The 11580-nt window shown below is 46.0% G+C and overlaps 1 protein-coding gene across 1 annotated transcript in view; it reads right to left on the bottom strand.

Moving 5' to 3' along the window:
- Positions 1–1750: 1750 nt before the first annotated feature.
- ZC3HAV1L (zinc finger CCCH-type containing, antiviral 1 like) overlaps positions 1751–11580 on the bottom strand; it is a 10148-nt gene continuing 318 nt past the window's right edge. The window contains exons 2-5 of the mRNA XM_029955358.1: positions 11438–11580; positions 10393–10528; positions 5612–5870; positions 1751–3452 (exon numbers count right to left, since the gene is read on the bottom strand). The exon at positions 11438–11580 is cut by the window's right edge and continues 16 nt beyond it. Of these exons, the coding sequence (XP_029811218.1) occupies positions 3316–3452; positions 5612–5870; positions 10393–10528; positions 11438–11580 (675 nt within the window). The 3' untranslated portion in view covers positions 1751–3315. The remainder of the gene's footprint in view (positions 3453–5611; positions 5871–10392; positions 10529–11437) is intronic.

Here is an 11580-nt window from a genome sequence, read left to right as displayed (position 1 = left end):
GGAACCCATCAGTAAGGAGGCAACTTAATTCCTTGATGGGAGGAATCAGTTTCATGAGTATAAGTCTGAAATAGTTCATTTTAGACCTTGATGATTCAAAATGAAGCACCAAAAAGATGTTTATCTTCAATAACACATTCCTTAGGGAACAAAATGACCTTTTGAAAATTAAAAACAAGATAAAATGAAGGACAAAAAAGAACAATGAAGACCAGTACCGTTACTGATTCCATGGACTCGAGCGCAGAGGTATAACAAAAAATATTTCTAACTGCCAAGTGTCCAAAGAGAAGAAATTATGGTTTTGTTTTTGCTCAAAGCTAGGGAGGAAGAGCAGAGAGGCCTGCAAAGGATGTGCTTCGTGAGAACTTTGAGGACTCCAAGAGAATCGCCTCTCTTGAGTCACGAAAGACTAACCTCGCATCTTAAAGAATCTGGTTTTACTGGGTTTCAAGGCAGGAAGAGGGAAGGATCTGCACTTAGTGGAACATCCTTTACAAGCACAGAGAGCCATAAAATAAAATGGCACATTCCAGAAACTGCAAGTAGGTCAGTACGCACAACATTGGTCTGCATTTTCAAAACTCAATCAAAGACCAATATTTAAAAACCTGAAAATGTATCATAAAATCTGGTGTCTTTCAACTCGTTGGACAACATGACAGATTGGGCCCACACGCCCAATGGGTGCCAGCGGCAGTGCCCCACTCGGATGGGGCAACTTGCTACGACACTTCTTCTCTCCCCCCATTTCCTTACAGCCTGCTCACGTCATCCTTTTAGGTCACCTTTCTCAACCAAGAAGGCATTGGAGTTTATGACTCCTACCAATGAAGATTATGGCAGAAGAGAGCATGTGATTCGATGTACATTTCAAAAAACCAACCGGGCCCAGGGTGAAAGGCTTGGGGGTGGCGGGGTGGGTAGAGGGTGGTGTAAGGAGGTCAATGAACTCCACAAAAGCCTATTGGATAAAAAATTAAAATGGGACTGCCATCATTGAAGGAAAGCCGGGGGCCACCTAGCCCTTTCCATAAAAATACTCTCACAAGACAGAACTGGAAAAAAATGAGTCCTACATCTGTGGGATTAACGCAAGAGCTGATGACGACTGGACACAAGGCAGTGTGTATAGGGGATAGTTTGACACAAGGAACCAGGAGAAAGACGAGTATGAGGACCATTTGCAGGGTTTTGGTTTGTCAGTAGGTGGTGACTCTCCAAAATAGAGAAACCAAAGGAGGAACGAGTCTGTAGGAAAGTTAATATTTAACGTAGGTTATGTTGAATTTGTGGAGCTGATGCACGTACAGCTTCCCCCATTCACCCTGATAAATGACCAAGGAAAACTCATCTCCAATTCTCATGTAATAACTTTCCAACAGCTGAATCATTAGCTGGAAATGAGGGTCAAGTATAATTACATAAAATATTTTTACAGAATCAATACTAACAGAATTAAGCTTTAAAGGGAATATTATACATTCCCAATGTATTTACTATACATAAAGTATTGCGACAGAGATTACAGAGGGCTAATAACAGCACATAAAAGCGTAATTAGAAGATGTATAAAAAAACACAATACTGTAAAAGTCCACCAAGTCTCTTAAGGTACAGAATATACATTTATACCCTACACTTTCCATTAAGGACTTAAGATGGCTAAACAAATTTAACTGAAAAGTTAAAAAAAAATGTTAGATGGCTTATAGCAAAAATACACATAGTAAAAGGATAAAATGTAAATAATAACAAAATGTAAAAATAATTTCATAAAAAAAATAGCACCAGGAAAAATCAGAACTAGGAAAAAGGAAACAAGGCATGCAGAACAGAAGGGCTTTCAGAAATACTGTTGTGGACAAAGTGAAAAGGTTAGAAGTGTGATTCTTATTGTCCATTAGGAGAAAACACAGCAATTTCTCACTTTGAAAAGGATGTTTTTGCACACCTTCCCCAATAGAGAAGACAGCATTTCATGATAAAACATGCTTCTAAACTAAATTAATTCAGATTTATGAGAAACTCACTACCTTGTACCTACTTCTCAAATGTTGTTATCACAGGAAAGTTAAACTTAAAAACAAACAAACAAAACTTTACATACGGACATTTGGGGATATCACAACAGGAAACCCAGAAAAAGATCTCATAATGCTGCTTCTCTGTGGTACCCCTCAATGAAACCAAGAACCGAACACCTAAGTGCAACTGGATGAAGAAAGCCGGGCGGAGGGGGCGGGGGCAGGGGGAAGGGAGATAAAGTCAACACGAAATGGGTGAGGTATACAGGCTTCTGACGGTCCTCCTAATCCACAGAAAGAATGGATGCGACTTCGAGGAAGAGATGAACAAGATACTGTTTAAACTACAGCTTTGGCAAACAAATTTAATAAGAAATGGAGATAGAGTGAGGTAGAAATCTTTGGTGAGCACGCAAAAGTTATAAACCCTGTGGCACTGGCTGAGGACACATACAACTGATATCCTTTTGTGAAAACCGAGGAACCTCATTAAAGGCCAGGCCATATCAGCACAGAAGAGGGCCCCAGGAACCGAAGGGCAGATACAAACTGCATGAAATAAGACATACGGAAGATACAGAGAAATGCTCACTAGCATATACTTAAAGAAATGCAAACCAAAAGACAGTATCCTTTAGCACCTACAAGCCTAAGCAAAAGAAGAAATTTAAAAACGCAATCTGGTGAGGATTTTACGAGTCCTAGTCGAAACTTGTTAGAAAGAATTGAAATAGCCCAGAATAAGGGGAATAGTTCAGTAAGTGATCATCTATTGGCGTATCTGTGCATCAAAATGATAACACGTGATAAAATGTGAATGGGGAAGATGCTTATGAAACATTAAGAAAAAACTAGCGTACAAAGGATACATATTCTATAGCTTTGTAGATATAACTGTAAACTGTGTAGATGGGCGTGTAAGAAAAACACGGCGTGGGGCCCAGAGCAAGTTAGCAGAACCCGCTCCTGCCCCGAGGAAAGCTCTCCGCGACTTTGGGCAGAACGTGCCAACCTCACAGCCCGCGCCGGACTGACCCCAACCTTACTCGGGTCCGCCCTCTCTGCGGGCTCAATGTCCAGCCACATCCCCGACCACCCTCCCCAGGTTATCCTCCCAACCGGACGCCTTCCCCTTTGCCGCCCCCTTTGGTTGTACAACTGGTGAGGTAGGTATTGTTATGACCGTGACTGAAAAATGATGAAATGAATGAACTTACATATCAAGCTCAACAGGAGCTTCGTTTTCAGACCTGCCAATTGGACACACTTCTTATTTCACTGACGTCCTTTAAGGCTTCCCCGCGTGTGGCTTCTTGGCTGACTGAGGGGGGCCGGGGACCCGAGGACGGGCCTCTGCAGCGCCCGCGACGTGCTCTCCTGGTTTCTCAAGGCCCCGTGCACGCCCAGCAGAAGCAGCTGAATTCTCTAATAAGAAAAAGAAAGAGATGAGCTTTCCGTAGACACTTGTTTTATTGCTCTCCATTTCATTTCGTGTTGGGAGCATCGGCCCGGCTAATCAGATCTCAGACAAAAGTCCTGACACTATTCTGGATTTGGAGAGTTTGTATCTTCTGGATTTATTTTACACACACACACGCACACGCACACACACACACACACACACACACACACACACACACACACACAGCAGATAGTCACAACTTCGTAGTTAGGAGAGACCCACTAAACAAGACCAGGCCCTATCCCTGGGAATAGGAGATTCCTGCCATCATTCAGGCTTCCCTGGACAGCCTCTGACACTACCTCCGAACCACCTGCTCAGGAAGTCAGTCACTACCTTCCCAACAGAAGAAAACGCCATATCAAGGAGCGCCCGGGTGGCGCAATCTATTGAGCAGCTGTCAGCATGGAGTCCACTTCAGATCCTCTGTCCCCTTTCTTTCTGCCCCTCCCCCCACCTCCCTCTTGCTCTCAAAACTAAATAAACATTTAAGGGGTGTCTGGGTGGCTCAGTCAGTTATGCATCCAACTTCGGCTCAGGTCATGATCTTGAGGTTTAGGAGTTCGAGCCCTGTGTCAGGCTCTGAGCTGTCAGATTCTGTGTCTCCCTTTCTCTCTGCCCCTCCCCCGCTCATGCTCTGTCTCTGTCAGAAATAAATAAATGTTAAAAAAAAACTTTTTTAAAATAATACATAAAAATTTTTTATAAAGAAGGAAAAGGGGGCACCTGGGTGGCTCAGTCAGTTAAGCATCCGACTTTGGCTCAGGTCATGATCTCATGGTTTGTGGGTTCGAGCCCCACGTCAGGCTCTGTGCTCACAGCTAGCTCGGAGCCTGGAGTCTGTCTTCAGATCGTGTGACTCCTTCTCTCTCTGACCCTCCCCTGCTCACGATGTCTCTCTCTCTCTCAAAAATAAATTAAAAGTAAAATAAAATAAAATAAAAAGAAGGAAAAGAAAAGAAAACTCCATATCAATAGCTTGGAGATTTGGCTTTGCTGATTTGGTTTTTCCCATCAATAAATCTCCTACGTCTACCACCCACTGAAACTGATTTTCAGCTATAAACAAATCTAATAGAATAAATAACCCAAATGCACTGTAGTTAAAAGTACACCAAACCACACTTTGTAGACCCTAAAATAAAATGACAGACTCTGTAGCAACACGGGAAAATATTTATGATGCTGGATACAGTGAAAATTTAAGGAACTAAGGCATATTTTGACCATAAGAGACTGGTATTTGTATAGTAACAGGAAGAAAGGGCATGCAAAATAAATGGTAACAATGACTGGCGACGGAGTGAGTGGTCTTGTAAGCAATGTATACCTCTACTCTCTATTTTCTAAATTTTTCTGTGCTATGGTTAAAATTTCTTAACAACTAAAAAAAATACTTTCTCAAAAGTTCTCTTCACAAGCAAACAAACTTTGTAACTGTATGATGACATGTCACCTAGCTTACAGTGAGCACTCTGCTGTGTACACAAATATCGACTCACATTGTACATCCGAAACGAATAGAATGTTGTATGTTTACGACCTCAGTAAAAGAAAGAAAAAGAAAAGACTTTAATTCGAGTTTAATAAAGAAATCCATTCCTATGTTTTCTTTCCCTTTCTAGTTCACTGGCCTACCTCCTTTCTTTCTTCCTAACAAAGCTGTTCGGACAGTTGTACCTACTTCCTGGCCCGCAGCTCAGCGAGGAAATACACTGTTCAAACCCTGGGGTACCTGCTACTAGCTGGCAGCACAGAAAGCAAACTCTATCCCTTCCTTCAGTCAGGGGCGCCTGGCGGCACAGACGGTTCAGCATCTGACTCTTGCTTTCAGCTCAGGTCATGATCCCAATGTTTCGTTTGTTGGAGCCCTGCATCAGGCTCTGTGCTGACGGTGCATGCTTGGGATTCTCTCTCTCTGCCCCTCCCCTGCTCATGCTGTCTCCGTCTCTCTCAAAATAAATAAATTAAAAAAAAAAAAAAGAGCCTCATATCTCCATCAGAAGGCACTGGTGGTCCTTCCCAAGGGTAGAGCAAACTCACAATATGAGATGCTATCCCCCCAGACTCACTTTCTGGTCAAAACCGCATGTTGATTGTGCTCTCCCTCTGATATTCTCACCTTGGTTTTCAAGCATCTTGTGCAGCTTCGTGTGCTTGTAGGCAGAGATGATCTGAAAATTAACGACACTTGGGACACTCAGTCCTTGGTCCTGCAGCAGCTTCAGGGCCGCGGCATGAATGAGCTGATGGGAGCGTGTGCACTTGGGAAGCCTGCACTCCCCTCTGACGAAGGACTTGCACACGTGGAACTTGCTGCACTTCTCCTTCATGCTGCAGTAGCCGCACGGCGCTTCCCCTTTGTTGTACAGTAAGCACACCTGGCTCGGAAATGAAGCGACACTTGACACATTTGTTTTCACTGTCATTTAAGGCAATTGATAAAAGAAAAAGAAATTTTTTTTTAAGATTTTATTTTTAAGTAATCTCTACACCCAACGTGGGGCTTGAACTCACAATCCTGAGACCAAGAGTCACATGCTCCACTGACTGAGCCAGCCGGGCACCCTGAGAAAACATTTTTGAAAAAGAAGTGTAATGAGCAGAGGCTTGGACCATTATATAGTAAAACAGAAACCACTTTAATTAAATAGTATGATACTGGGGGGGCCAGGGTGGCTCAGTCGGTTGAGCGTCTGGCTTCGGCTCAGGTCATGATCTCACGGTTCATGGGTTCGAGCCCCGCATTAGGCTCTGTGCTGATGGCTAGCTCAGAGCCTGGAGCCTGTCTTCAGATTCTGTGTCTCCCTCTCTCTCTGACCCTCCCCTGCTCACACTGTCTCTCTCTGTCTCTCAAAAATAAATAAAAAACATTAAAAAAATTTTTTAAATAAAATTTAAAAATAAACAGTATGATACTGGTTCATGAATGTATAGGAGATCAAGAAAAAAGGATCCTAGACCTACCCCCAAATAAAAATAATCTACTCCTTAAAGACTTGATAGAGCTCAACAATAAAACTGTTTGAGCCTAATGTTTTCTTGTAGAAGACTTTTTAACGAATACTGTGGTTTTGAGGGGTTTTCAACTTTTTTCTTTCTTTTTAACAAAATGTTTGTTTATTTAGGGGGGAGGGGCAGAGAGAGGGAGAGAAAGAAACCCAAGTCAGCTCCACGCTGCACAGAGCCCAACTAGGAGCTCGATCTCCCAAACTGAGATCATGACCTGAGCCAAAATCAAGAGTCAGTCAGTTAAGTGACTGAACCACTCAGGCACCCCTAAATTTTTTATCTTAATGGTTTTGCTGTTCAAAACTAAACACTAGGGGCGCCTGGGTGGCTCAGTCGATTAAGCCTCCGACTTCGGCTCAGGTCAGATCTCACGTTCATGGGTTCGAGCCCCGCGTCAGGCTCTGTGCTGACAGCTAGCTCAGGGCCTGGAGCCTGCTTTCGGTTCTGTGTCTCCTTCTCTCTCTGCCCCTCCCCCTCTCATGCTCTGTCTCTCTCTGTATCAAAAATAAAGAAAAACATAAAAAGAAATTAAAAAAAAATAAAAACAAGTCACTTTCCACTTTAAAAAAAAAAACTAAACACTATTCTGTCTTTGTGTATTTCTTTGAAACAGTTTTGATGAGCTATATTTTTTCTAGAAATGTGTCCATTTCACTGAAGCTTTCAAATGTATCAGTATCACATTGTTCATATTTCCGGTGTGTGTTTCTTTCAACACCACCAAGTGATTCTCAGAGGACAACGACCAGGTGTCCCACAGATTTTAACTCCACCCTAATACTGTCTATCTGGACATAGCGTCAGATCCCACAGGTTAAGGGCTCAGTCCCACGAGTCTGCCCCACTTCAAACGCCTACCTGTTGCTGCCTGTACTGCTATAAAGGTCCTCGCCATGTCCTCCTCCGGTTAATGTGCCAGGACAGCGCACTGAACCCAGATAACCAGTGTATTATAAAAGCATGTAACTCAGGAACATGCAGGCAGAAGAGACGCCCGTGGAAAGGTAAGGGGGGGAAAAGGCGTGGAGCTTCCAAACCCTCTCCTGGGCCCCACTCTCCCAGCAACCTGCACACTCTCCCAGCAACCTGCACACTCTCCGTACGGCTGTCCCTTTGGGTTGTTATGGAAGCTTCATAACATAGGCACAATGGATTAAATCAAGGGGAGTGAGCTCCATCCCTAGCCCCTCTGCCCTCCCAGGAGGTGGAAGGGGGGGGAGGGGCGCCTGGGTGGCTCAGCTGGTTAAGCGCCTGACTCTTGGTCTAGGCTCAGGTCATGGTCTCATGGTTCATAGGGCTGAGCTCCACTCTGTCAGCCTGGGATCCTCTCTCTCCCTCTTTCTCGCCCCTCCCCTGTTCACAGAGTCTCTCTCTCTCTCTCTCTCTGAAAATAAATAAATAAACCTAAAAAAAAAGTGTTAAGAGACCGTTACAATCATGAGATTTGGTTCTCCTGACAACCAGCTCCCATCCTTAGGCTACCTCGGGGCTTTCCAAAAATCACACCAACGGACACCTCTAGAGCTCTCATCATGCAGGAGATTCCAAGGGTTTTAAGAGCTCCATGTCCGGAACGCGAATGAAGACCAAACATGTGTATCATTATAACCACAAGATCATAATACGTGGTGTATGTTATTCCGTACCGTGTCTGCAGGAGGGCGGCAGAAAGGGGTCAGAGGCATTTCCATACAAGAGGGGAGACACCACTCCTGCCTCCTCCAGGTGCTTGTCCATGGTCCCCGCTACCTAAGTGGCCATACTGTGTGCCACAGGCTACACACCTCAGAGCCGGGTGACGGGACGAGGGTGGCCTCCTGTCCTAAGTGCAGCAGGCCCACTGGCTGCTCACAAAACACTGCAGTCGTCGTATGTGACAAGATGAGGCTGGACCCAGGATAGTGGGCAGAAGCCATAAAGAAATGGGCTCAGTTAAGTTAAACAATGTAACCATGTTAACCTTCTGCAAGTCAAATGCCCATAAAAACTAACAGGTGACCAGAAGTGTCACCACCCCTTCTCTCTGAGAGAGGAAGGACAGGACCCGGCCGCTGCCACTCTCCTCTCCCTTCCTGCCAACAGCTGCTCCAGCGGCGGCCTGGGACCCTTCTGGCAACACGGCTGGAACGTACCTGGCTTATAACCGTGACTGACCAAGTCTGGCTTCAAAGCCCGAAGAAGTGAGAGAGGAGATGGATGCCAAGAATAAACTCCATGGCACGGAAGGCTGCCTCCCGGGCTGCCTCCCGCATGCAGATTCTACTGCCGGGAGGCCAGCCTTTGCCATCGGAGCCTGGCAACTTCCTTCCCTGCGTGGCCCTGAAATACCTGAGCATTAACAGGGCACCACAGTCACAAACTACCCTCCGGTTTCCCAATATCCTCCCTTCCTCCCTCGCCCACCCCTCTTCTGGCAACTTGAGTGTCCATGATGGCATCGGTGTGCTAGAGCAGAAAATTATACTTTTCACTGGTGGGCTCTCGTAATATTTTCTTCAGGGATTCCAACTATTTTGTTTTTTAGAAGTCTTCGTGTGTAGCTTAACAGATACAAATATGCTAATTTCACCATGAGAGCAGTTCTAATAGGCACTTGTTAAACATTTGGAACTAAATCATTTCACAGCAATTACAATTGGTACCTAAAGCCCCAAGAAAGTAAGGAGGGGAGGCGTCTTTCAACAAACGTGGCCACAGAAGGGACTTGTATCCTTACAGACATCTTACAGGGGCACCTGGGTGGTTCAGTCGGTTAAATGTCTGAGTCCTGATTTTGGCTCAGGTCATAGTCTCATAGCTTCATGAGTTTAAGCTCTGAGTTGGACTCTACACTGAAAACATGGAGCCTGCTTGGGATCCTTTCTTTCTTTCTCTCTCTCTCTCTCTCTCTCTCTCTTTCTCTCTCTCTCTCTCTCTCTGTCTGCATCTCTTCCATTTGTGCACCTCCCCAAATAAATAAAGTTCTAAAAAAAATGACATCTGGGGTGCCTGAGCATCCAACCAGCTCAGGTCATGATCTGGTTCGTAGGTTCAATCCCCACGTAGAGCTCTGTGCTGACAGCTCAGAGCCTGGAGCTGCTTCAGATTCTGTGTCTCCCTTTCTCTCTACCCCTCCCCAGCTTATGCTCTGCCTCTCTCTCTCAAAAATAAATAATAAAACATTTAAAAAGTTTTTTGAAAATGACATCTTATAAATGAATAGGAAAACAAATGCCTCAATAGAAAAGTAGGCAAAAGCATAAATGGGCAATTCACAAAACAGAGGCCTCATAGACAGACATAAATTCAAATCTGCTATGAACTATGTGAACTTGAGCAAGTTAATGTAGTTGAATGTCAGTTTCGTCACCTGTAAAATGGGCACAGGTAACTAATGAGCTAAGATATTTGAATGACTTAGCAGTAGGTGAGCAATCCAAAACCTAGTAGCCAGAAGCACCTGGGTGGCTCAGTTGGTTAAGCCTCCACTCTTGGTTTCAGCTCAAGTCATGATCTCTAAGTTCTTAAGTCTGAGATCTCTCAAACAGCACAGAGCCTGCTTGGGATTCTCTGTCTCCCCCCCTCTCTCTCTCTCTCTCTCTCTCTCTCTCTGCCCTCCACCACTTGCTCTTATCTCTCTCTCAATAAATAAATAAATAAATAAATAAATAAATAAATAAATAAATAAATTAAAATTAAATAAACTAGCAGCCATTTTTGCTATTTCTTTACCACACATGTTCACCACTCCTTGTGGATCTAAGCCTGGTAAAATCACAGAGACTGCTTAAAGGGCAGCACTGCACCATAACCCCCACCCATCTACCTGTCCTCCGCGAGCCGACTTTTGATGTTCTCCCCTGACTTCTTTCATCCTATATTCAGTATGAGGGTGAATTTCTGGTAACTCACCTCTGGTAAAAGGCACGGGTCATTCTGTAAAAGCAGGATCCGAAGCTGGGCCTCATTGAGACCAAAAAGCCCATGGTTTTTCAGAACCTGGATGTTGACAGGTGTGTGGATATCATGGGAAAGGGTACAGGTAGACCTAGGAGAACACAGAGCTCTGGATCAGAGGCGCAGGTGAAGGGGCCCATCCGCCCAATGCCTGGCCTATGGCTGCTTTCGACTCAAATGTGAAGTTCAACAATTTTCCACGAACCCATAGACACTACAGCCTAATAAGTAAGCACTGACAATAAAAAAAAGTTGAGTTGAATGAAGCAACTCTCCTACCAAGGTCACTTTCATTTTAAATCGGGATGCCTTAAAGCCTAAGGCACCCCCTCCCCCAGTGGCCAGCCTTGACAAGGATGCCTTGAGTTGTTCTGAGGGTGACTGACTGCACTTGCCTGCGCCACCCCAAACAGCCGCCCCCCCTCCACAGTGCACACCAACGTTAGGAGGAAAGTGCGGTGCCCCCAGCCCCGCTTTGGGGAAGCCCGAGTAAACCAAGGAAGACCAGAGGCAGGAGGCAGCCTCAAAACACGGTCCTCAGTTTCCTGGGGGGTCACTGCAGATCGGGCTTTCTAAATGTGCTGAGCAGTCACTTGGGTAAAACTTTGGGTAAAACTTTGAGGTTACGTGGAAAGAACGGAGAGCCACTCTTCAATAAAGAGTCCGTGGACCTCAGGGATCCGCAAAAGCCCCCGCCAGGACCCCTGGAGTAAATGAACTCCGAAGTCCCAATCCGGACTTTCCCCGGCCGCGTTGTGGAGGATTGCGCGGGCAGGGGCTGAAATCTGGGGGGGGCGAGCAGACGTGAAGAAAGTGCGATCCAGACGTCCCCGGGCCTCACTCCACACGGGAGCTGGACCCCTCCCCCACCACCGAGGACGCCCGCGGGGCCCCTTCCCGAGGCTTCCCTTCCGCCCCCCGACCGCAGGAGGGGGCGGGGCGCACCCCCGAACGAGCGGCCCCCGGGCTCCTGGCCCTGGGGCCACGCCGCCCGCCTCACCAGCAGTCGCGGTTCGGGCACTTGCCCAGCATGTGGCGGCGGCAGAGGTGCAGCTGGTCGCAGGCCTGGCACTCGCCGCGCTGGTAGCGGGCGCAGAGGCGCGCGGAGGACACGGCCACCACCCGCCAGGCGCAGGGGCCGCC

The sequence above is a fragment of the Suricata suricatta genome, chromosome 2, assembly GCF_006229205.1.
Source record: "Suricata suricatta isolate VVHF042 chromosome 2, meerkat_22Aug2017_6uvM2_HiC, whole genome shotgun sequence".
Classification (NCBI taxonomy): Eukaryota; Metazoa; Chordata; class Mammalia; order Carnivora; family Herpestidae; genus Suricata; species Suricata suricatta.
The sequence above is the reverse complement of the archived record's forward strand: the minus strand, read 5'-3'. Positions and strand labels throughout refer to the sequence as shown.